General features: G+C 37.9%; 1 protein-coding gene across 2 annotated transcripts; it reads right to left on the minus strand.

Moving 5' to 3' along the window:
• Positions 1–822: 822 nt before the first annotated feature.
• LOC140830147 (ALBINO3-like protein 3, mitochondrial) lies at positions 823–27,168 on the minus strand. Of its 2 annotated transcripts, none has more exons than XM_073193434.1 (14): positions 26,616–27,168; positions 25,949–26,055; positions 15,153–15,280; positions 14,408–14,479; positions 9,437–9,538; positions 8,621–8,680; positions 4,787–4,852; positions 4,324–4,371; positions 2,725–2,901; positions 2,580–2,635; positions 2,389–2,506; positions 2,113–2,202; positions 1,259–1,368; positions 823–1,133 (listed from the first exon to the last, which is right to left on the minus strand). In XM_073193434.1, the coding sequence occupies exons 1-14, from the start codon at positions 26,912–26,914 to the stop codon at positions 974–976; spliced, it is 1,593 nt and encodes a 530-aa protein (XP_073049535.1). In that variant the 5' UTR covers positions 26,915–27,168; the 3' UTR covers positions 823–973. The 2 variants fall into 2 exon arrangements, with proteins under 2 accessions (XP_073049535.1, XP_073049541.1); XM_073193440.1 differs by lacking the exons at positions 25,949–26,055; positions 26,616–27,168 and adding exons at positions 15,468–16,061; positions 21,246–21,369.
• Between the last annotated feature and the right edge of the window lie 210 nt (positions 27,169–27,378).

The following is a 27,378-nucleotide window of genomic DNA, read 5'->3' on the forward strand; positions in this document are numbered from 1 at the left end:
GAAAATGTTCAAACACTTTTGTCAAACTCTATTTTTAGACCTTTGTTCGTGACAAATGATTGAGACGTACAGTTATTTTATCGAATTTTGAATGTTCATGTTTATCCAAGAAAATTTTAATTTTTACGCAAATTTTAAATAGCAAAAGTTCGATACGTTACAATATTGACTTCTACAAATTCAATATCTCAAATTTGACCCTAAATTTTATATATTTTTTCCACCAATACTATTGCAATCGATACAAACAATACATAATTTTTGAAAAATATAATAAAATCAGAATTCAAGAATTTTGCTCATTGTCCACGTTTTTTATGGTACAGAAATCAATGCAATAATTTTTCAGGTGCAGTGGTTCACCGAACCTCATTTTCAGCTTCCCCTACGTAAATAAAAATTTCAATATTTATGGCAAAACTCAGAAGTCATCTTTGCTAAAAAATACACCTGACAACGAATCCCAAATCACGAACAGTGCACCTAGTTCCGTGAAGATTCAATGGTCTTGAAGCACAAGTTTTTAACATCTCCACCAGGAATCAATCCAGCAAAAATGGCATGGTCACATGAGTTATCCATCATGGATAGCTTTTATTTTAAGAGCATCATGACATAATTGTCGAGGTAAAATTGAAACCTAAAAGATTGTTATGAGTTCCAAATATTCCTGTACTTTAATTATTAAACAAATTAGAACTATATTGAAATTTAATTAAAACTTTAGACATCCATCATTTCAAGGGAAGACTACTCGAAAATTTCATATTTTATTTATGTTTTAAGAAAATCTAACGAATAATAAATAAAAAGAAGCCTGAATAAATGAAATATTCATTAGTCTTCACTTAAACTTGAGTAAGGAGTGGATATTTTAGTTTTTGGGATTTCTAGAATTTTAAAGTGAGAATACCCTGAGCCCTGAGCCTCGTACTGAGATATATATCTGTGTATACAAACTAGTATCCTGCAATTAGCTCACGAATCTCTCGTACCCCTTGGCTAGATGATTGGCAAAATCATCCGAGTCTTCTTCACATTGTTTTAAATACACATGGTAAGCAGGATTATAGGCAGCGGCTTTGCTCAAGTGGTTCAAGGCCTCAGCTTTGCGTCCCATATTCAGTAAAGCACTGCCAAGTTACATGGAACGGTTGTTAGGCACCAAAAAGCAAATAACAAATTTAGCTTGGTTAAATACGTTTAAAAAAGTAAAAGTTCTGAAATTTTATTTTTTATTTGTACATCAATCTCATACCTTGCCAAAATAATCAAACCGTCGTAGTAGTAGGACTTAGTCTTCAAATCCTCAGGCTCTTTCAGCTGCGCTAGTCTTTCCAGATGAAAAAGACCTTCGTCCATTTTTCCCTGCACAAGTGACTGAAAAGTTGAAGTGGAAACAAGAAAAAATGTACCCAAATGGTACTACAATTTAAACCCACTGGATACATGAAGTGATTGGGTCAACACACAATTACGTCGAATCCAAGATCCTTATTGCAGGAATAGAAACCACATTAGCACTATTGCAAGTTAGGCCGTCGGAAGCCATAAAGCTATCTATAATACCTTTATCCGCCTTTTATAAATGATGTTAATGGTGACAGTGCAGAATGATTTTCTCGAGGCTGGTGTGATGACTGAAGATTTAGCAGCTGAGAAATGATTCCGATAACATTTGTAGTGTCTCATCAGACCAACTTTTCTTGTTTAGAAATCATAATTGATTTTTTTTGTTGGCGATGAACCAAAAGAGAAAATTTCTCCGGATGAGTATATAGCAGCTAACAACAAGAACTGTTGTACATTATCATGGTGACATCATATCATCACTTCTCCCTCTTGCTAACATAGTTACACAAACTTGTACACAACTAGCTATATCACTATTAATCATGTGCGCAATACATTTGGGATAATTTTGGAAACCGTAACATGGGCCTTTTATGGAACAACAGAATGACAGAAATCCCCTTTTACCCCACAAGTGCTGGTTTTTCTAGGTAAAAGTTTTCATTACATGTATGAAAATAACAGCCGTTGTGATCACCTTCACTCTGGGGAACAAAATATACAAATATGAAGTATAAAATAAGCATTGTTCTGTATTACCTGCCGCATGCAAGCAATACCAGCCCATTGAGAGGAAAGAATCAGAAGATCAAGTTCTTCAACCTCTACTGGATGGCCAGCAACAAGAAGCTGAATGAAAGTTTGAGCCAATCCTCAAGTCAGACAGTAAATAGAAGTTACACATTATTAGCTAAAAGAAAACTATCATAAGATTCAAAACTTAAATTGAAGCACAACCAAAATAGAACACATTATCCATTATCTTTCTCCTCCCCAGGATAAAATAGGTAAATTGACTTTAAAATGGAACAAGACCTTTGAAACAGCACTTTCTAAATACACAGAAGCCTCAACAAGTTCTTGTTTCTGCAACAGTGTCTGCCCCATGATAAGTAAAGCCCTTGTGCATCCAGGATCCTTTTTAAGAGCGAGTCTGCAGTTGTATTTTACAAGCATAACCATTAGAAGGGAGGGCAGTCATCCCAAGAACAAAGGATTTTTATTACCTTAATAATTTAATTGCCACATCTTTATGGCCGTCAGTTAGAACTTTGACTGAGAACTGTCAAAATGTCTTGAGATAAGTTGTTTGGAAATTTTGACAAAAAACTGAAGCATACTAAAGGATTGTGGCATAGCATCATCACTCACAGCAACCAGTTCTTTTGGAGACAAGTTTTCAGCAGAGATTTTTCCCTGCTTTGTTGACACAAATATCTCCGGTCCTTCATTATTGCTTCTTTGGTCATTGATTGGAGTTGTTGCAGAAGCTTTCTTTACAGGAAGCCCTAAATACTTTAGAACACTAGGATTTTTGAGACATAATTTCTGTAAAAAAGAGAAAAAATTTGGATAACCCAATGTACTTCCAAATACAAACCAAACACCTATTCCATGCATTCAAATAATTCACACTTTTTGATCGACTAATGAAAAGAAAAGGAAATAGAAAGTAGTTGAAAGGTGAAAAATAATTAAATTCATGCACCACACCTTTTCTTTCTTCATTAATTAACTTTAAATATCTGAATGTCACTTTTCCTCACTACCAGATCCCATCTTTCATCATACCATCATTCATCTTCTACTACCTAGCTCATGCAAATGTTACCCCATTCATGTAAGTAAACAGTTCAGCCTTCTATCTGCCAATTACGTAGAGGCTCTCTTCCACTTCCTCTTGCTCTTCCACTTCCATTTCCACTAGAACTCAAGGGCATGGATGGATGACTTTACATATTCTAGGGGAAAAGCAGGACAAATTACATTCAACACCTTTGTGAAAATTTAACAAAACATAAAACCCGACAGGTAAAATAAATTGACTTTTCTAAAACATATGTTTTTAAAAGTCAGGCATAACACCCTCACAAATGGAACAAAAGAATCTGATTTTAAAAATAATTGATTTTACATTAGATGGTTTTGTGATTTTTTTTTTGGATTTTCACAAAGGGTACTAAAGATCATTTACCTAGGAAAAGTACAAATACTTGTTTCTAGTCAGCAAAACTCAAATGTAACTCCCAAATTTCAGCTCAAGTTTCTATAATAGAATTAATAAACCAAGTAAAGGTCTCTTATTTCATAAAGTACAATAATCAACTTAAAAAGAAAACAAGTAGTTAGAACCACTAAAAGCAGAGAGAGAAAAGAAGATGCAGAAGCATACGAGAATATCATTATCACTGGTCTAGAATATCATAAGTCGCATATATTTGGTGTTTGGGAAAGATTTTAATTTTTTTATTGTTAAGAGTAACATTCCAGCACTGGATGTCAAGTAGTCACTGAAACTTCCATAGAAACAAACTTGGGTTGGTTACGCTGTAATTGCTTCAGGTCAAAGTGGAACACTTGACTGACCAAAACCTTTAGGAGTGGAGTTTAAAGTACCACATTAGTGAAGTCACACAAAAAAACGCCTAGAGAAGGTTGCCACGAGGAACAAAATAAAATTAAAATTGTAATAGGAAAATGAGTAACATAGAAAATGTAAACCAGAAGAGATGTGACGTGAGTGAAGATTTGCTCGGTTAGTATCAAAATTCTAAGAAATAAAAAAATGATACACAATGGTGTTAGGCAAGTTCGATGAAGAGTCGCTAGAAAACATAAACATATAGTTACAGAATGGATAATAGTATAATACATTAATATAACAGGATATTTTTCTCAGACATGGAAAGATAAAAATATCAATTGAATTTTAAACATCTTGGGGTTAATTTTTAAAATAGAAGTACCAACCTGTATCAAAGTCAGTGAACTATTGGTAAACCAGTATACCAAACTTCCCTGGAAAGTATGAAAAAGAGAGATTTCAAAGAAACAAACTACGATAAGGAAGATGAAATAATTCAGGACATACTCTTTATAAGATGCAGAAGGGTCTAATTAAGTCATGCAAGTCATTGTCACACCACTTGATCGATGAAATTCATCCATTTTATGATACTCTTTTAAAAGAAAAAGATGTCACATGTTTGAAAACCTTCCATGATGGGAAAAATAACACGATGAATTCGTAATCCATTTACATTAGCAAAACTCAGTAATTTCCACCTGAAACTTGGACTAATTAATTCATAAACAACCCTCCAAACTAACACAACGAAAAGAAAATAAATGAATATATCAAGAGCTCATTTCTGAGATAGTATCAGTATGCCCTACTGATCTAAGAAAGGGTCAAGATATGATTACCATTTACCTGGGGAACATTGAACGTGATGAACAAAATTGGCAGTGTCAGCAGTTGCAGATAAAACGCGTAGCCCTACAAAGCAAATAATGCAGTCCATTTATCATCATTATTTAATACACCTTACGGAAGAAAAAAAACTCATCGAGATTTTTCTTTTGCTTAGTCTGAAACTTATAGTAAACCTTAGGGGGTGCACTTGAGAAGATGAGGTGTGCAAACCCATAGACAGGGGAGGCTTAGGCTTGGTGAGGATTCATCTAAGGAATAAGGCACTGTTAGGGAAATGGTGGTGGAGATGCGCCGTGGAAGAAAACTCTCTTTGGAAAAGAGTTGTGGGTAGCATCTATGGATTTCATGAAAATGGTTGGGAAGTAAGGGTGGCAAGGAACACGACTTTCAGAAGCCCTTGGAAGTTTATTTCTCGATCCCATTCGACTTGTCATTTACTCATTGGTACAGTGCTTAAGGGGGGGAATCTCATTAGGTTTTGGGAAGATAGGTGGATGGGTTTATTGCCATTCCATATTGTTTTTCCCCACATTTACTTACTATCTTCATTAAAAAATAAACCTATTTCTCATTTCTTCTCGGTGTCGAGTACTCAAGGTAATGATGTCATTTCGTGGGATGTTCGGTTCAGGAGAGGGTTGAATGAAATCGAGTTGGCAGAATACACTGCTCTTTTGGGGGTATTAGATTCAGTATCTCTGAGTGTGGGGTCTGGGGATGTCAAGGTTTGGTTAGGAGACTCATCCGATGTTTTCTCTGTCAGTTCTTTCTACTCATCATTCTTTCCGATTAGTACTAACCCTATTTTTCCTTCTTATCATAACATTTGGAAGGTACCTATCCCACAAAAAGTGAAAGTATTCTCTTGGATAGTGGCTTTGGGAAAATTGCCAACTTGTGACAACTTACAGAGAAGAATACCTAATCATGTTTTGCGCCCACAGTGGTGTAACTTGTGCAAGAAAAACGAGGAGAGTCAGGATCATATTTTGCTTCACTGTGCTTTCACAACGAGCATCTGGGTCAAGGTAATGCAACACTTGGGATTCGAGTGGATATTTCCAGCATCATCAAGAGACATGTTTATTTTGGAACATGGATCTCTCACAGGAAAGGGGTTTAAAGAATTCTGGTGCATAATAATTCACTGTGTCTTTTGGTCGATTTGGATGGAACACAACAACAGAATTTTCAACGACAAAGAAGAATCAGGAGAAGTCGTATGGGAAAAGATTAGATTCAGGGTGGCGACATGGACGACTAGCTTACCAATGTTTCGGAATTATCTTATTTCGGATCTTGTGAGGGATTGGTGTTACATTTTATGTTGAACGATTAATTGTTGTAGGTAGATGTCGTATTTCGTGGATGCTCATCCACTTGCTTTGTAATCTTATTGGTAGACTTACCACTTTATTAATCTAATAATATTTAGTTTCTTAAAAAAAAAATTGAAATTCATGGGTTTCAATTACTTCTATTGTTTCATTGAATATTGTTTACAATGAAACAATAGATCAAATTTGCGAATATCTTAAAATCTTTCGGTATTCACTCAGGCCTCAAAATGAATGTCAATAAGACTGTTGTGCTGGGAATTAATTGTTCGGAAGAGGAAGACGACGACATTGCTTCTACAATCGGTTGCCAAAAAGGAATATGGCCGATTAAGTACCTTGGGTTACCTTTGGGAGGAAACCCCACGAATATGGAATTTTGGGAACCTGTCATAGCCAAAATGTCTAAGAAATTAGCAAACCGAAAGAAGTCGTTCTTATCGAGGGGGGGCCGATTTACATTGATTAAGGCGGTTTCATGTGCGATGCCATCTTACTTTATGTCTCTTTTTAAAGTGCCAATTCAAGTGGCTAAAAGAATGGAAAAGTTGATGAGGGATTTTTTGTAGGATGGCCCAGACGGGGAAAAACGGTGTCATGTTGTCGGGTGGGATCAGGTGAGCAAGCCAAAGGACAGAGGGGGACTGGGGTTGGGGAACATTTGTTTAAAAAATAAGGCTCTTCTGGGGAAATGGTGGTGGAGGGGTTCAGTCGAAAGGGGAACGTTGTGGAAAAAGGTCATTCAGAGCATATATGGGATTCAAGTCAATGGGTGGGATTTGGGTTTGGCCGGAAATAAGACATTCAGAAGTCCTTGGAAATTTATATCTCGCTCGTATCCAGCTTTTCATCAATTGATTAGGGTGGTGCCAAAAGAGGGTAATCTTATTCGTTTTAGGGAGGATGTTTGGGAGGGGGGAGTCTTGTTTAAGATAAGATTCCCGGCTTTGTTTCAAATTTGCTTATCAAAAAATAAACCTATCAGATTCAGAAGAGAATTGAATGAGGTAGAGGTAGGTGAGTTTATTACTCTATTAGGCGTCTTAGATAGAGTTAGACTGGAGTCGGGTATTGAGGATTATAGAATCTGGTTGGGGGATCAGTCGGGTTTGTTTTCTGTTTGCTCTTTTTACAATTCTTTTTTCCCAGTTGATACCTTTCCATTATTCTCTCAATTTCATAATATGTGGAAAGTAAATGTCCCACCAAAGATTCAGATTTTCTCGTGGACAGTGGCCTTGGGAAAGTTACCAACTTGTGACTCGGTGCAGAGAAGGTGGCCGGAATGTGTAATAAGACCGCAATGGTGTTGTCTTTGTCAAAAGCAAGAGGAGAGTCAAGATCATCTACTTTTACACTGCTCATTTTCGACTGAAATATGGATGAGAATGTTAAAGGAGATGAGTTTTCAATGGGTGCTTCCGAGGAAGGCAAAAGAACAATTCACAATGGATCTGGGGTGTTGCACATCGAACAGAATATCCAAATTCTGGGTTTTGATTATTCATAGTGTTTTTTGGTCGTTATGGTTGGAAAGGAATAGCAGAATTTTTTAGGATAGTACACATTCAGTGGAAGATGTTTGGGAGAAGATCAAGTTCAAAGTCGCCACTTGGACAACATATTTGAAAGAGTATAATCATTTGTGCATCTTAGATTTGATTAGGGATTGGAAATTTGTACGGGCAGGTGGATAGATTAAGATGACTCTGCATTAATTATCTTTCTTATCGTTAATCTTTTTTCTTTGCTTGCGAATTACTCATCAGCCTGTACTTTAATTTCCATTTCTAATATAATAAAGTTAGTTTCCTATCGAAAAAAAAAAACTTAACTAAAGAACAAAAATATATTTGAAATCCATGGATTTGAAATATATCATTTCAAGAACAACAAAATACTTTCACTTGGTTAAAAATTCATTATCCAGGAGTTGGATTGAAAGAGGTACAAATGGCAGGGACAGCTGCACATCTTTCTGAAAATATTCATGTGTCTACATTTAACTTACCAGGTCCCCAGAATGCATGGATACTCCTAAAACATGCCAATGCAGTATCATACATGACTTGAAATGGCCACGACGAGTTGGATAATCTAATTTTAAAAAAACAACATATCGCTGTACACAGAGGATATAGGTCCAATATGCTGGAGATATGGTGGGGTTCCTCATTCTAATGTGGTTATTAGTTATCGATAGAACTTTCACCTTAAAGGCTGAATCTGTGAATCATAAGTGCATGTGGACTTAGCATGTCGCATCCTATCCATGTCCGCTTATCATAGCGGGATTTAAGTGCTGAAGTGACTGTCATAACTGCTTCACCTTGTATAATCGATAGATTGAATTTAATTTTGATAATCATTGGGTTGAGTTTATTTTTTGGAAAAAATTTAGACAGGTGGACCAAGCAGGCTAAGTTGCAAAGGTCACTAAATAGGATGAAATAGGGAGGGAGAAGAAAGCACAAGCACAAGTTTATGAACATACCTTTGCTAATGATCCTAAGGTGTCAGGCAACTCTTGAAACGATGATTTTTGAATGGATATCTAAAAATTAAAGAGATGACTCAATACATGCCCATTAAAATGCAAAATAACTCATACGTCTATGTAGGAATTCACAGATTCAATCAAAAAAGAAACCATACAAGTTACCATATTTTGCAACATCAAGGTTATTAGATTCTGTTTTGAACAACAAAGAAGTTAGAAAAACGGGTGACAGAGAAACTGAAAAGGATCTGAAGCGATGATGGCACATCTTGGGAAGCAGATGAGCCCGGTCCTGCTTTCACCAAGCAATGTCATTTATAGATCTAGTTTATGAAATCAAATAGCAAAGATCTCATCGAGTGTAAACCTCACTCTTTTTTGTTACGTTTTTCAACTGGGCCTAAATGTGCTCATCTCATTTTAAGATAGCTGGAAATAATGTCTTCCATCAGTGATAAAAAGATCAACAAAACAGAAAAAACGCGAAGGATAATTAATAAATCCATCTGAGAATTAAAAAGTCGGAAGAACTTAAAGGTGAGAAAATTACTATACTGGCACAGAGATCCAATGAAAAAAGACATAAATTTATGACCCATGCCAAAGAATTATTAAGCACTATTATGGCAAAGAAAAAAGAACATTCTGATGGTAGCATAAATTAAATCATCTAGAAAAAAAAAATTGTCATAGCAAAGAAAATGACAATATCTTAGGACACTGATTCTTAAATCATAATAGACATTGTATTCCAAAAACAATGAAAATAATCACGTTAATACAGCCTGCAAATGTTGGTTGTTCTTGTACCTGAACATTACTGTAATGCAATCCTGCAATGAGTAAAGGGAAAATGGGACCCAAAACACCATTTGAATATTCAGTCAAGTTTTGAAACCATAGAGTTCCTCCCTGTAAGATTATGAGAGACTGTTTCGTTAGATACCCAAAAACCCAAAAAAAATAATAATAATAAATGATTTGTAGATGCCAATCAACTAAGAGTGTAATATAAGACATCTACAAAATAAAATTACAAATAGATACGTGACCACAACATATGCTCTCGCCTATAGTGATACCGTGGCTGAGAACGGTGTAGTATAGAAGAGACAAAGAGGGAGTATTCATTGTGCAAGTCTCGATGGCTTCTTGGTTTTGATATCGTTTTATTCCAAAGCCTTATATATTATGATCCAGTAGGTGAATACCCAAAGGGCTCATCAAACAAGCTAATAATACAAGATCTTTTCTAATTAATTAAAAGTCTTAGATACTATAACTATTAAACCTGTGTGTTTTCTTATATTATATATCTACAAAACCCTCGAATGAGATGCTTGCTTTCTATAAGGCCAAGCACAAATATAAGTTCATCAGAGACGAGTCTTGATCCCAATCAATTGCCAACTTTGGTTCAAAGCTAGAAGTAGAGACAAGAAAAAGGTTCAAACAGGAAGAGGGAACACAAAATATTTATCAGCATAATTGGAGTTACATTAAAATGATTTAGAGCTTCTCATATCCCTTCTCCATTCACACCGAGTTTTAGGTACTTATAATAATGCTCATTATCATACTTTCAGCGTTTTCTGCTCAATAAAAACATTTAACGGCACATCAAAACCCAAAAGTAGATTCTGGCATACAAACTTGACACTCAAAACCGTTACTGATAAACTATATCAATAAATATTTCAATGGTTGGGGGGGTGGGGGGGTGGGGACTGAAATGAAATTTAGTGGAGGACAAAACTGGTAGGCACAATGTGATGGACGCAGCACAGAATTCATATGATACCGTGCCGCATACAGACACGCGGCGAGCTCATGGCCATTTCAAGAGACAGATGTAGGATATCAGAATTTCTGATTTCGTTCCATGCGGAATGGATAGGCTAGGATTTGGTTTTTTTTGTTATCTTTAGTTTAATTTTTAATTCTTCCGTCGAGTATTGGATTAGGATGGGAATAAGAGGAACTCATCCTCCAGAATTGTTCTATCTTTTGGGTTGTTTAGTTAGGATGGAGTTTTGTATATTTAAACAAGTTTACGTGAATGAATAAAGCAATCTGCATTTTTCTCCAAATTCTCTTGAAAAAATCTGAGGTTCTCTAGTTAATGAGCCTCAACTACAAGGCTAACGAGAAAGGAGATCTTTCTAACTTGATGGTCTATCGGACACGCTGGGATGGCTAAACCTAGCGCATGAAGGTTCGAACTGATCATTACAGCAAGAAGTATCTTTTGGAGCAGCACATGGGTCAAAAATTTGCTTGGCTTTGATTTCCGTGTTGAATACAAGAAGGGCTGCATGAATATCATGGCCAATGCTTTGTCAAGCAAAGAGGAGCTTGAGACAGTTGGCCGCGATTTCTATGCCTCAGTTTGACTTATTGTCAGACATTCAAAAGGAGTACTCCGCATCCGAGGAATCAAAGGTGTTGATACAACAGGTGCTCGATGGGAAGCTGCAAGGGCCGTGGGAATACAGGACCGGTATACTGTTTCGCAAGCAGAAAGTCTACCTAACGGAAAACTCTTCTTCCGCCGATAGAATCATCGAAGTGATTGACAACGGGTGTCATGAGGGATATCAAAAGGCCCACTACAGGATTGCAAATGATTTCGATTGGCTTGGCATGTGACGCCAAGGCTTGATTTGCCAACGTAGTAAGGTGGAGCATCTTCAACCGGCGGGGTTACGTCAGCCCTTGCCTATCCCGGTGCAGATTTGGTCTCATATATCAATGGATTTCATAGAAGAACTTCCCTCTTCTCATGGGAAGAACGTGCTTTTTGTCGTGGTTGACCGTTTCTCCAAGTACGCACACTTTCTACCGATGTCTCACTCATACACGGATGCTAATATGGCAAAACTGTTAACAGATTGCGAAAAGTAATGGGGCACTTGGTTGATGGAGCACAAGCGGGGTTTATTGAAGGCCGATCAATCGTAGATAACATACACTTGGCGCAAGAACTCCTTCGAAAATATGCAAGAAAGCGTGGGTCTCCAAGATGTATGCTGAAAATTGATTTACAAAAGGCGTATGATTCGGTGGATTGGAGTTTCTTACGGCAAGTCCTTGTTGAATTCAATTTTCCATCGGTTTTTGTCAAGTGGATTATGGAATGTGTGTCAACAACTTCTTACTCGATTGTGATCAATGGACAGTTTCATGGGCATTTCGAGGGCCGTCGAGGGCTTCGCCAAGGTGATCCTCTTTCACCTTATTTATTCACTTTATGCATTGAAATCCTTTCTAGTGGATTAAAAAGAATGTCTCGTGATACTAGATTCGGTTTTCACCCTAAGTGCCGCAACTTGGGTATAACCCATTTAGCTTATGCAGACGATCTATTACTATTGTCGAGGGGTGATGGTTATAGTGTTGCTATGCTCATGAGTTATTTGAATAAGTTTGGTAATATGGCTGGGCTCAGAGTGAACCTGTTAAAATCTAATGCTTACATTGCAAGTGTGACAGATACAGTGAGACAGGAAATTCTTGACATTACAGGCTTCACTTGCGGGGATCTCCCCTTTCGTTATTTGGGAGTACCCCTTGCTTCGAAATATCTTCGGGCGGCGGACTTTAGCATTCTGGTGGATGCAATTTCGAGTAAGATAATTTCCTGGCCTCGACAGTCGCTTTCTTATGCAGGGAAGCTTGAGCTTATCAGGTCAGTTGTTCAGGGTGTTGGGTGTTACTGGTTATCTATTCTACCGCTTCCAAGTTGTGTTATCGATAGTATATACTCCAAGTGTCGGAGTTGTGTTTGGACGTCCAAGTATCCACCGATCGCGTGGAGTTCACTTTGTAAACCAATTGAAGCGGGTGGATTTGGGTTGAAGAATTTAAAGGCATGGAACAAAGCTTTGTTGGCAAAAACATTGTGGAACATTCATATCAAGAAAGACTGCCTTTGGATCAAATGGATAAATCATGTTTATTGCAATTCTGCTGATGTGTGGAGTTGGGGATGGTGCAGAGACCATTCACCACTCATCAAACAGGTTATTGCAATCCGAGATGAGATACTAGCTGCGCATGGATCTAAACATTCTGCGGCTAGGGCATTGGAAAAATGGTTCGGTTGTTCGAGGGGCCTATCAGGAGCGTATGATTTCCTCGTTGGTAGATGGGTAAATTGGCCTTGGAAACCTATAGTGTCTAAGCAATGCATACTGCCGAAACATAGGTTCATTTTGTGGTTGCTTGCACATCGGAAGTTGCTTACTCGAGATAGATTGGGTTACTTAAGTGATAAAGCGTGTGTTCTATGCAATACCGATGATGAATCTGCCAATCACTTGTTCTTCAGATGCAAGCTATCTGATGCAATCTGGACTGCTATTCGATCTTGGCTTGGAATGAAAAAGTTGATGGGCTCTCCTACATCGGTCCTTGCGGCGTTCTGGGGAGTTTATCGTGGTAGCTCGAGCTTGAATAAGATGAGGTGTGTGGCGCTAGCTGCAACTGTCTATCATATTTGGAGCATAAGAAATAGGGTCATGTTCGAGAATGAAGTGCCGAATATTGCTGGAACAATCGCGAAGTTAAAGATTCATGTTTTAAGAAGCCTACCAAACTCGATAGACATGATGGATAATTTACTGTGATTGTTGGTTCATCGTTTAAATTGCGTTTTATGTTTTCTATGATTGTTGTTTGCTCTAGTGTGGTTTAGATCGCTCTTTATGATTCTCCTGGGTATTCCCAGTGTATTTGTACTAGACATCTCTTTTACCTAATTTTAATGAATTTTCATTAAAAAAAAAAATAGGATGGGAATAAGAGGAGTTTATCCTCCAGATTTGTTTTATTTTTGTTTATTTAGTAAGATGTAGTCTTGTGTATTTAAACAAGTTTGCGTGAGTGAATAAAGCAACAGCATCCATGCTGTAAACAGCAATAGACTGCCCGCCTAGGCGGTTGAATTTTTTAGCCATTTTTTATAGGTAATTATATATAATTATGCAATGTAATTACAAATAATCATAATTTTTTATGTAATATATATAATTAAATAATATTTATGTATAAAAAAGCTTCCTACAATATAATATAAATTAGACAAAGTGTAAATAAATATATAAATTTGAACTAACAAAATAATTAAAGTGGTAGTTGATGGAGGCGGCGGCTGAAGGCGATTTGAGGCAGGTGGTGGCTGATGGTGGAGGACACTTGAAAACAAAAATAAATACAAGAGACTAAAAGAGAGTGAGATATGCTTTTATTATATCTAGGGTTTTTTAACTTGATTGACTTTGACTGGTTTTTTAAATTATTTGACTTCGACAGTTGACAAGAATTTTAAAATCATTGACCGCCTCGGTCGCCTCCACCGCCTGCTCGCCTGCTGGATAGCCTTGGACCTCGCTCATCTGCATTTTTCTCAAAATTCTCATGAAAAGATCCGAGTTCTCTTGTTAACGAGACTCAACTACAACTATCATCATATGGTGTACAGGACGAAAAGCCAAGAAGAAAGGAGGTCTTTCTGACTTGGGAGGAATTCACTGTCCGTTGTCCCTTAACGAGATCCAAATTCAGAAACATAACACACAAGACAATTTTATGGAAAAAGACAACTAGGCAAATCTAGAGCCTCTTCTAAATCAATATAGGCCAACGATGGAGGCTTCTACAGGCAAATATTCCAGAACCACCGTGAGAAGCGTCCAACTTCGAAAAAATTAAGAGTCAAAAAGTCAAATCATGACAACACAAACTTCATGCCAACAATATAGTTAGTATCTAAGTACCTACACAATCAAAACCAGAATGATGTTCCAATGACATTCTCCGAATACTCATGATCCACAAGAGAAAGCAAGGGACCTGCAAATTACAAAAGCATGGAAAGAAAAGTTGAGATGCATCCAATTTGCTCAAGTAGACAAACATAAAAAGGAAAAAAATTCCATTAAAAATTATTTTTAATTTTCTTACATAAAGCAAAAAAGTGAAAACAAATGTAAGTAAGTATCCTAAACACATGAACCGAATTTATCGGTGTATCATCTATTCAGGCTTCAGACTGTACATATTTATCGACAAAATTTCACCGCGCTAGGATCCTGGATAGAGAGTGTTATTTTTGAGATTGTATCCCATGCCGTTTTTGGAAGATATTATGTTATATTTTGATACATATCCACATAATGGTCAAGTATTTTAAAAAATTCCACATTTTGGCATGAATACTTCATTGGATGATACTTTATTTCTGTTATTCATCGAGGCAGAACTACATACATCTACATATAATAATTTAAATATTGAAAAATGATAGGCGTTTTAACTGGACCTTAATAATTAAAAAGAAAATATTCTCCATATCTTTATCTATTAAAACTAATCAAGTTGCTTGTTAATAACTAAACCGGGCTTGGGGCCTCACATCACAATTCACACAGCATAGAATATATACTTTAGATATATAGAACGCTAATAAAACAAAATTTCACTACTGTACAAGCAAATATGAAATACTAACAAAGAGGTATTTAACCTGGACAGAAAATGACGCAAAGAACCAAAAGAATGAAGGACATCCAGCAGCCTGTTTCTCTTTCAAAAAAAAGGTAATTTGGTCTTTAAAACTTCGTCCAGATAGAGGTGGTGGCAATGGTGGGGGTACTATGAGATGCAGAAAACAAAGGGTGATAAGTTCCACTTCAGCGAATAATATGGCTTACTCTAAAAATCATATGCATACCAAATACTGATCCAAAAAATAATTTAAAAAAAACACACTTGCTTTTACTAAATTGACAGTGTTTCATAGAACAAATCGTAGGAAAGATAAAATTGTGATGTCACGTACAGTGGGGGCACAAACCCATGACTCATAGTGACTTGACATTTAAAAGTAGCAATGGCTTCCTACATAATACACTAATACTGGACCATGAATGATAAGGGCCACAAGGCTAACTCCAGGCTACCTATTCCATGAAGGGAATAAGGATAGAATTAAGTAAGTTGGCCATCAAATCAGCAGAAATAAAAATAATAATTTATATCCCAGGTTATGGCAAAATTCATAAACAGGTAGCACATATGAAATGATAAAAGCATAACAAAGTAGAGGGAATTTGTTGGATATTATCTTAGAAGAGTTGTATGATAACAAACTCATATTAACTCAACCAGCCAAGAGTGACAAGTCAGTTAAGAAGTCTTCAAACAATTAGTTACGACATTGCAATGGCGAAGTACAGCAAAGAGCAGATCAATTAAGGTGTATATAGACAGCCAAGTGTTTTGACCGATTACGACAAAAGATCGTCTAAGAGTGACTACTAAACAAAACAAATTAAATCAAAAGAAAAAAGCTTAGTATTGAATGAAAGGTGTTAAATTTTCGATAAGGTTGGATTAGGATAAGCTGTTAGATAAATAGACTTTGAGTAGGTGTCTTGTGATACGGTCTCACGAATCTTTATGTTGATTAATGGTATCAAATGGAAGACAATGGTATCAAATGGAAGACAATCATTCAGCATGATTGTAGGGAATAATAAGGAAATATTTGTATTGTATTATGGTAACTATTGTAATTAGCAATTAGGGATATTATTACTATAATTATCTGTGATGTTTAGATTATAAATAGGTATAGTGATAATTAGGACAATACGCAAGTGTAATTATTCTCATCATTTTGAATATCAATTGCATTGCAATTCAACATGGTATCAGAGCCATCTCCGAGGGGCTCTTAGGCGTTGAACAGGTTACTAACCTTGATCGCTGTCGGCGTTGAAAGGACCGCTGCACAAGACAGTCTCCATCACTACCATGTCTGACGGAAAGGAGGAATCTTCTATGGATGAACGTGCTGGTAGCAAGACTACCACCACTTATGATAATCCTTCTCTGCAGATCAGTCCTGTCAAACTTGATGGAACAAATTATCTCGTGTGGTCGCGCTCCTGCTTGCTGTTTATTCAAGCCAGAGGTATGCAGGGCTATATCAATGGAAAAATTACATCGAATCGGACTGATACTTCCAGATGGGAGTCTGAGAATTCGCTTGTTATGTCATGGCTAATAAATTCTATGCAACCACAACTCGCACGTGGATACCTTCTGCTGGACACGGCACAAAAAATTTGGGAGGCCACTGCTCAGACTTATTCTCAGTTTGGAAATGATGCCCAAATATACGAACTGCGGAGGAAGATCCATGAAACCAAACAAGGTGAGATGACGATTGCCCAATACTTTTCTGAGCTCAGCAGTTTGTGGCAAGAACTTGACTATTATCAAGATTTTCAAGCCTCATGCCCAGCTGATGCAACAAAGTTTCATACATTGGTCGAAAAAGAACGAGTGTATGATTTTCTAGCAGGGCTGCATGATCTCTTTGATCAAATCAGAGTACAGGTTCTTGGAAAAGATCCTTTTCCCTCCTTACGACAGACATATAACTTGTGCAACAAGAAGAAAGCAGAAGAAATGCTATGATGCCAATTATCTCTAATGAAGGATCAGGCATGCTTGTTGACTCACATAATTACACCACAAAACATAATGCTGTTAGAAATACAAGCAAAGGAGGTAAAGTACAAGATGAGAAAAAGTGTGAACATTGTGGGAAACCAAATCACACTAAAGCCACATGCTGGAGTATCCATGGCCGTCCTAAACGGGGCCGCGGGGGTGGAAGATTTAGTAGTTCACGACCTCAAGCTAATGTTTATGCTAATGCTTATGAAGCTTCCCATATCGAGCAACCGAGTGAAGAAAAACCCTCCAAGGGACTAACCAACGAGGAGTTACAGACCCTCAGGCAACTTATGGCTAGAATTGAATCTCCTGGTACCATAAATGCCACTTCCACTCATTCCTCTCATCTTGCCCGCACAGGTATATCACGCCCATCTGCTCATACAACCCAATATACTCATTGTGTCGATAATAATTCATGGATTCTTGATTCTGGAGCTTCTGATCATATGACTGATGCTCGTGAAAAATTCCTGACATATTCTTTGTGTTCAGGTAGTGATGAAGTCTGTATAGCCGACGGATCTTTATCTCCTATAATCGGAAAAGGTTCTATCAATTGCACCTCTTCACTTGATTTACCTCTAGCGTTACATATCCCTAGCTTTTCACATAACCTTCTGTCTGTTAGTGCCCTCACCAGAGATTTGAATTGTAAAATTGAATTTTTCCCTTCTCATTGTATTATACAGGAGCTGAGCACGGGGAAAACGATTGGCTATGGTAGAGTGAACGATGGTCTATACCGATTGGTTGGAGGATCTAGTTTCAAAAGTCATGCCTTGATAAGTGATTCGGACTCCACTCATCACCAAATCCTTCAATGGCACAGAAGATTAGGGCACCCTTCATTTTATGTTTTAAAAAACATTTTTCCTCGTTTATTCCAGCAGTGTAATGTGGAGACCTTAGTCTGTGATGCTTGTGAACTAGCTAAGCACACTCGAACTTCTTATCCTTCCATTAATAATAAAAGTTCAGAACCATTTATGATAATCCACTCTGATGTTTGGGGACCAAGCCCGGTAGTCTCTCTATCGGGATATAGGTGGTTTGTAACTTTTATTGATTGTTACAGTAGGAAGACATGGGTCTATTTGATGCATGCAAAAAATGAAGTGTTTGCTTGTTTCCAGTCTTTCCATAGAATGATTAACACTCAATTTGGTGTCTATGTGAAAATTCTACGTACCGATAATGGTACTGAATATATGGAAAAGAACTTTCAATCTTATTTAGGCACTCATGGAATTATACACCAAACAAGCTGTGTCAACACACCCGCTCAAAATGGGGTTTCTGAACGGAAAAACCGACATCTTCTTGAGGTTGCCAGGGCTCTCATGTTCACAATGAATGTACCTAAAGTCTATTGGGGTGATGCAGTTCTCACAGCGGCCTACTTGATCAACCGCATGCCTTTGAGGACCTTGAATTTCAAATGTCCATTGGAAATTATTCAAGGTACTAATTTCTCCAGTGTCCCTCCTAAAATCTTTGGGTGTGTATGTTTTGTACATAAACATATTGGAGGAAAACTGGACCCTAGAGCATTGAAATGTATATTTGTTGGATATTCGACCACACAAAAAGGGTACAAGTGCTACCATCCACCAACTAGAAAGCTTTATGTCTCTATGGATGTTACTTTCCGAGAAATGGAAGCCTTCTTTCCCACCTCGTCACCTGTGCTAGGGGGGAACAATAACAATCATATAGAACAAGTGACTGTGCCTTCCACTGAGCAAACCTTTCCTGGACTGCCTGGAAATGGAAATCGCGGTCAGGGGAATATCAGGGGGAATATCAGAATATTGAAACAATCTCAGATAGAGATCAAGCCCCCCAATCCGAAAAGGGAAAACTGGATCTACCTAATCTGCTGAGATATGCTCGCAGAAAAAAGGATGAAGCCACTCTGCATAGCCAACCGTCGGACCCGGACTCGACTCCTGTCGAATCAGGTAACTCTGAGACCTTTTCAGATGATATGTATAATGACCTTGATCTTCCAATAGCTCTTAGAAAAAAGACTCGGTCATGTACTCAACATCCCATCTCTAACTTTGTCTAATATAAATCACTAACCCCATCATATAGAAGTTTTTTGTCTTCCTTGCATTCTGTCTCCATACCACAGGATGGAAAGAAGCCATCAATGATCCTCAGTGGAAAGGTGCCATGGTAGAAGAGATGAAGGCCTTGGTAAAAAATGAGACTTGGGAGCTTGTTGACAAACCCTCGGGTAAAATCCCGGTTGGATGCAAATGGGTATACACTGTGAAGCATAACGCAGATGGCTCTATTGAAAGGTTAAAGGCCCGATTGGTAGCCAAAGGATATACTCAGACCTATGGGATCGATTATCGAGAAACCTTTGCTCCGGTCGCTAAGATGAACTCCGTGAGGGTCCTCTTGTCTTGTGCTGCTAATCTTGGATGGGACCTACAACAGTTTGATGTGAAAAATGCTTTTCTACATGGAGAATTGGAAGAAGAAGTGTATATGGAAATCCCTCCAGGCTTCTCATGTCAGAAAACTGAAGGAAAGGTTTGTCGATTAAGAAAAGCCCTCTATGGTTTGAAACAATCACCTCGGGCATGGTTTGGAAGGTTTAGTGCAGCAATGACTACCCTTGGCTACAAGCAAAGTAATGCAGATCACACGATGTTCATCAAACATCTCAATGGTAAGGTTACCATCCTCCTTGTATATGTGGACGATATAATAATGACCGGAGACAATCAAGAAGAGATGATGAGACTAAAGAAACAGTTGGCCACCGAGTTTGAGATCAAAGATTTGGGCAAACTAAGATATTTCCTTGGAATAGAGGTAGCTCGATCAAACAAGAGTATATTTATCTCTCAAAGAAAATATGTCCTAGACTTACGGAAGGAAACAGGAATGTTAGGCTGTAAACCAGCGAATACCCCAATTGAAGCAAATCACAAGTTAAAAGAAGACGGCAGTAAGTTGGTCGACATTGATCGCTATCAAAGATTGGTCGGGAAATTGATTTACTTGTCTCACACAAGGCCGGACATATCCTATGCAGTAAGCATAGTAAGTCAATTTATGCATCGGCCTCGATCCACACATCTTGAAGCTGTCTACCAGATACTAAGATATCTCAAATCTAGCCCTGGGAAAGGTCTCCTTCTTTCAAACAATGGACATTTGAGAATAAATGCATACACTGATGCGGATTGGGCAGGATCTCCTAATGATAGAAGGTCCACTTCTGGATATTGTGTCTTCATCGGGGGAAATTTAGTTACTTGGAGGAGCAAAAAACAGACCGTGGTTGCTAGATCAAGTGCCGAAGCTGAATATAGAGCTATGGCACAAGGCGTGTGTGAATTGTTATGGATCAAGAAGCTAATGCAAGACATTAAACTCTTTCAAGAAGAGCCTCTAGTGCTACATTGTGACAATAAGGCAGCTATAATCATTGCCAATAATCCGGTTCAACATGATCGTACTAAGCACGTTGAGATTGATCGATTCTTTATCAAGGAAAAGTTGGATGACAAAGCCCTAAGAATCAGCTATACCAATTCTGGAAACCAGTTAGCAGATGTCTTTACTAAGGGCTTGTGTGCTAAAGTTTTCCACCCCTTCATGTGCAAGATGGGTATGACAGATATACACACACCATCTTGAGGGGGAGTGTTGATTAATGGTATCAAATGGAAGACAATGGTATCAAATGGAAGACAATCATTCAGCATGATTGTAGGGAATAATAAGGAAATGTTTGTATTGTATTATGGTAACTATTGTAATTAGCAATTAGAGATATTATTACTATAATTATCTGTGATGTTTAGATTATAAATAGGTATAGTGATAATTAGGACAATACACAAGTGTAATTATTCTCATCATTTTGAATATCAATTGCATTGCAATTCAACACTTTATATGTGAGACGGGTCAACCCTACCGATATTCACAATAAAAAGTAATACTCTTAGCATAAAAAGTAATATTTTTTCATTGATAACCCAAATAAGAGATCCGTCTAAAAAAATACGACCATGAGACCGTCTTACACAAGTTTTTGTCATAGACTTTTATCTCTTACTTTGTATCTAAAATATTGGATAGTTTAGGGCTTTATCCTTGATTCCTTTCCTAATGTTTTGTATATTTATTTGTAAGCTGCCTTCGTTATTTGAAGAAAGTAAGAGAATACTTCTTCCTCTTTGTGTACACTCACACAAAACCCACGTTGTATCAGAATTCGGGGGAGGTCAATGACGAAATATGGAATGGCCTTCACTTCAGATTCTGCTTCTCCGGCGATCACGACCCAGACACTGGGCAACGCGTCTCGCATCTCCATCACTTGCCATAAACTTAATGGCCTGAATTTTCTACCTTGGTCGCAGTCAGTGCTAATATTCATCTGCAGCCGTGGCAAAGAGGATTTCCTCACTGACTCGATGTCATGCCCTGAATTTACCGATCCAAGTTCAAGTCGTGGAAGACAGAAAACTGCCGCGTCATGTCATGGTTGATCGATTCCATGTCACCTGAAATCAGTGAAATTTTTTTGTTGGTACTCTTCTGCCTCATAAATCTGGGAGCAGCACGAGAAACTTATTCTTACAAAGATAATACGGCTGAGCTCTTTGTCATTGAATCGGCCATTCACGATCTGCGTCAAGAAGATTCCACGGTAACTAAGTACTTCTCTGCCCTCACACGCCATTGGCAGAAGATAGATTTAACTGAAGCACATGACTGGAAGTTCACTAAAGACGAGAAACTCTACAGATCAATTATTGAAAGCAAGTGTGTCTTCAAGTTCTTGATGGGCTTACATAACAGCCTTTATGATGCATGAGGACGAGTTCTTAGCACCAAGCCATTACACATCTACGCTCTGCATTCTTGGAGATATGCCAGGAGTAGAGTAGATGCAAGGTAATGATGGGCTCATCACAGCACACTTCCGCATCCTCAGATAGCTCTGCCCTCGCTCTTCATCGACAATTCCCATCCTCTTCCAGCAATGTTTCTGCCCATCAAGGAGTGAAAATGGACAGCCTTCAAACACGTCTAAAGGAAAGATGAATAATGGAAGTCTTGGTGTGATGTTTGCAAGAAACCAACCTGCAATATCGACACTTGCTGGAAGATAGATTGGAAGCCAGCGGATTGGAAGCCAGCAAGGGAACGTCGTGCCCTCACTGGTGCTGCTACCTCTGATCAGTCTTCTTCATCGGTGCCATTCACAAAAGCGCAACTGGACATACATCAAAAGCTCTTTGGACAACTATCACGTTCACCAAATGATATTATTGGTACGGGTAATGCAGCAATCCAGGGTGATATTCCCATTGCTTTACTAGTACACACTGATTTATCACAATGTGGGTTAATCGATTCTGGTGCTTCAGATCATATGTCAGGCCAACGACATTTATTCACATCATATAGCCCATTTTGTAGTCCGAAATCAGTTCGGGTCGCCGATGGGTCGTTTACAAAAGTACTTAGCTCCGGTTCAGTTTGGGTATCTCAGGATTTATGATTACATAATGTGTTGTTTGTTCCTGACATTGTAATCTGTTATCATTCAATATGTTGAATAAATATATGCCTTGCTCTACCATTTTTTCAACCAATTTAGGTGATCTAGCCTCGGAGAGGATGATTGGCAATGCTGATCGTTGTGCGGGCCTGTATTTTCTTCAAATGAAGTCTCCCCCAATGTCTCCACCCTCCAGTATCTCCAGTCAGTTTATTTCTGTTTTTATAACTAATAAAGATAGTGATATATTGTTATGGCACTATCGCTTAGGTCATCCGAATTTCTTATACATCAACAAATTATTTCTATATTCATTTTCTAAATTTTTCTGTTGGGATATTTGTCAATTGTCAAAACATGCTCGTACATTGTCCAGACCACAATCATATAAACCGTCCAAACCTTTTGGATTAATCCATAGCGATATTTGGGGTCCTCGTCAAGTGAAAAACATAACAAGTACACGTTGGTTCTTATTATTTGTAGATGATCATATTCGTTTATCTTGGGTTTATCTCATGAGAGATGAGAATGAGACCTCCACTATTTTTAAAACGTTTACCGCTATGATCTAAACGCAATTCTCAACAAACATTCAAATATTGCACATTGATCGGGCTAGAGATTGCTTTAACTCAGTCCTCAAAGATTACCTAGCCTCTCGGGGAAGTATCCATCAAAGCTCCTGCGTTGACACCCCTCAGCAAAATGGTGTCGCATAACGCAAGAATAGTCATCTACTCGAGGTGGCTCGTTCCTTGACCCATGTTCACTAATAATGTGCCTCTCATCATTTCTGGGGTGAAGCCGTCCTCAAAGCAACCTAACTTATCAATCGAATGCCTTCTCGAGTCCTTAAATACCTAACACCCATTAACACTCTCCTCAAATCTTACCCAAATTCACATATCCTTCACAACATTTCTTGCGATTCTTTGGTTGCTCATCTTTCGTACACATCCATTCCCAACATCGTCGCAAACTTGATCCCCGATTTGTCAAATGTATCTTCCTTGGGTACTCATCTAATTAAAAAAGATACAAGTGTTATTCTCGGACTACTGAGAAATTCTACTCCTCCATGGATGTCAACTTCAATGAGACTTAACCTATTTTTTTCCCATTCCTCAGTTCAGGGGATCCTGTTATACATAAACCTCATAATCTGGAACTCTTCAATATACCAATTGACTTCCAAACACACCATATACACACAATCCCACCAAATGAATCCCAGCCATATCCTGAACATCATATTGTACCTTTTGACCATGTTTATTGTCGCAAGAAGCCTCTCCACGTACATGCACACGATTTTCAAATCAAGAGTAATCCCTTGATACCAGATCCTCTGGAAAACAATCAAGGTACGCCAAATTTTGATTTATCTAATGTCATATGACCTTGATGATAGACCCATTGCATTGAGAAAAGCGGTGAGACCATGCACCCAACACCCTATAAGTAACTTTGTTTCTCTTGATCTATTCTCTCCTGCGTATCGAGCCTTTGTTGTTAATTTAGACCAAGTACAAGTTCCATCAAGCATCACTGAAGCTCTCCAAAATCCGAAACAGAATGTTGCTGCCTTTGATGAAATACAACCCTTTGAAAAGAATAACACATGGCAGATCACATAACTTCTATCTGGAAGATTTTCATAATCAAGCATAAGGTTGATGGGAACGTTGAAATATTTAAAGCACGACTAGTAGCGAAAACGTATACTAGACACATGGGATCTATCAACAAGAAATCTTTGCACCAGTTGCAATGCTAAATACAGTTTGGGTACTTCTCTCCATTGCTGCAAATTTAGACTAGCCTCTATACCAACTTGATATTAAAAATGCCTTCTTGAATGGAGACCTAGATGAAGAAATCTACATGAGTATTCCCCCGGGATTGAAATCCAAGACTACTGCCAACAAAGTCTGTAATTGAAGAAATCACTTCATGGTTTGAAACAATCCCCCAAAGCTTGGTTTCACAGGTTTAGCAAAGTCTTAAAAGAAAATGGATACACGCAGTGCCAATCAGATCACACAATGTTTGTCGAACACTCCAACGAAGACAGGATTTTTGTTGTCATCGTGTATGTTTACAATATTGTTATTATTGGGAACCATGAAGAGGAGATAGCCCAAATAAAGCAATAACTCTCAAAAGAATTTGAGATGAAGGATCTAGGGCAATTGAAATATTTACTGGGAATGGAAGTGGCCAAATCGAAGCATGGAATCTTTGTTTCTCAAAGAAAATATGTTATAGACCTTTTGAAAAAAACAAGGATGCTGGGATGCAAGTATGTTGATGCTCCTATGGATCCAAATATAAAACTTGGAAAGAATGACGATTGTCCAACTGTCGACAAAGAAAGATAATGAGGTTAGTGGGCAAGCTGATATATCTATCTCACACAGGACCTTGTAATCGTCTTGAGCCAGTTCATGAACAATCCAACAGAAGAACATATGGATGATGTCTCCCGGGTATTGAAGTACATAAAAGGGTCCCAAGGAAAGGGACTATAGTTCGTAAGACTGTCACATGAAACATACATTTATACAGTGATGTTGATTAGGCAGGATCAGGATCACCTACTGACATATGATCCACATCTGGATATTACTCTTTTGCATGGGGTAATCTTGTCGCATGGCGAAGCAAGAAACTTGGTGGCAAGGAGCAGTGTAGAAGCCGAGTTTCGATCTTTGGTCAATGGAATTTGCGAGGTATATGGATTCAAAGGTTGTTGAAAGAATTGAAATTAGATTGTCGTCAAAAAATGGAACTAAACTGTGACAATCAAGCTGCGATAAGTATTGCAAAGAATCCAGTTCATCATGATCGCATTAAGCATGTTGAAGTCGATCGTCATTTCATAAGCGAAAAGATTAAGAAGGGAACCTTAAGTAATATGAGCAGAGAGTATTTTAGGCTTAGACAAAGTGAGTGGTGTCTAAGCGGTTAACTGGGAATTACACTCTGTTGTGTTTTGAAAGTGACCTAAAGGAATATTCAGAATCAAATCATCTCCATATTTTTATTATTCTATTAAATTGATGTTTTCCACACATCTATTCTCTTAACCGGCTTTCGTTGAAGCCATCCATGCTATAATTTTTCTTAAACAAAATCTGATTTTCCTAGGCATAACAAGGTCTCAACCAACATTAATTTTGATCTCACTTTTAATTTTTTTAAAACCATTACGGTCTTCCCCACCCCCCTTGTATAAAACTCACATTTGGGTAAGAGTTCTCCAATCCTCTTTAATTTTTTTAGTTGCAACACAAAAAAGGGAAACAATAACACTCTCATTGCCAGTGTGGACGAGGAGATTATAATCCACCTGCACAAAAAAAAAAAAAAACAATTGATGCATTATTTATCTATAAGGTAGAATGTACTAAACACAACTATGGCAATTAGATGATAAATCCCGGTTAATAAGATGCATAGGTAAAGGTAAAACACTATACTCAATAATAAAGACAATGGTCACTGCATAATACAATTAGAAATAACACCAGAAGATGCCCCCCCACCCATATACTATATTGAGTCGGTCCCTTCACTTACATACTGAGTGCGTGTGTCTAGAATCTATAAGTACAAAGACAAATGAAAAGCTAAAAATGGTGATCATACAATAATTCTTCCAAAATAAATTGAATGCGAAAGTAGCAAGAGGGGATGCAAATCATGCAATGGAGAAAGCAAAAGTAGAGGGTGTATTGCCGCGCAAGTCCAGCAACACGATGACAGATCATTCTCAAGCAAAAATGTATAGAATATTGCTGATGTACGTGTTACACAATAAAAGAACGTGTCATCCAGAAACTTAATTGCAAACAGATAAATAAGAATGCATTAGCGATGAAACATAAAACGGTGGTGGTCTGTAGTTACCAAGGAAGGCCGGTATGATCGTGATAACCATCCAGCAAGGAAATCAAGGCTTGAATCGGAAGAAGAGGCTCCTCCGGTTGAGTTGAGATTCGGCGACAAAATGAAAAGCAAATGTGAGGTGGAAGCAAGTCAGACCTAGGCCGCAAGTGATGTCCACAAACATGATTTAGCTGGTGGCGGGGGGCAAAGTGATGTGAAGAAGGAGATGACGAAGAAGTAAAAGTAGAGAGGCAACGGAAGAGCGGCGGCGGAGGGCGGCGGATGAGTTTTGATAGGAGTCGACTCGACGGCGCCACCATTGTTATGAAAATGAAGACGTGAATTCTTACATCAGCAGAATGGAAAATTTATGATTTCCAGGAATTCAATTAAACCTAAAAATTTAGACTTGTCTGCAAAATTGTCAAATTCCCTATTTATCCATACTTATATCATAAAACGAATAATAATCAGACACCATCCGAAAATTCACAAACTGCATTATTTTTTCTTTACACAATTATCACTTGTGTGAGTTTTGTCATTTCTATATTCATTCTTGGATGAAGGAGCTGGAACACTCAAATTAACCCAATGAACAACTTCCACGTCAAACTGGGATAGGTTACTCTCTTCGTTTATGTTATTACCTGAGATTTGTATACTTTCTGTCCAAATCTATTTTATCAAGGATGAAACTATGCAATAGTAGCAGCAAACATGAAACATACATTAGACTAGGTGGGCCGAGGCTCGAGTTTTATTGATTTTTATATAAAAACAA

This window comes from Primulina eburnea, chromosome 1, assembly GCF_022965805.1.
Source record: "Primulina eburnea isolate SZY01 chromosome 1, ASM2296580v1, whole genome shotgun sequence".
Classification (NCBI taxonomy): domain Eukaryota; kingdom Viridiplantae; phylum Streptophyta; class Magnoliopsida; order Lamiales; family Gesneriaceae; genus Primulina; species Primulina eburnea.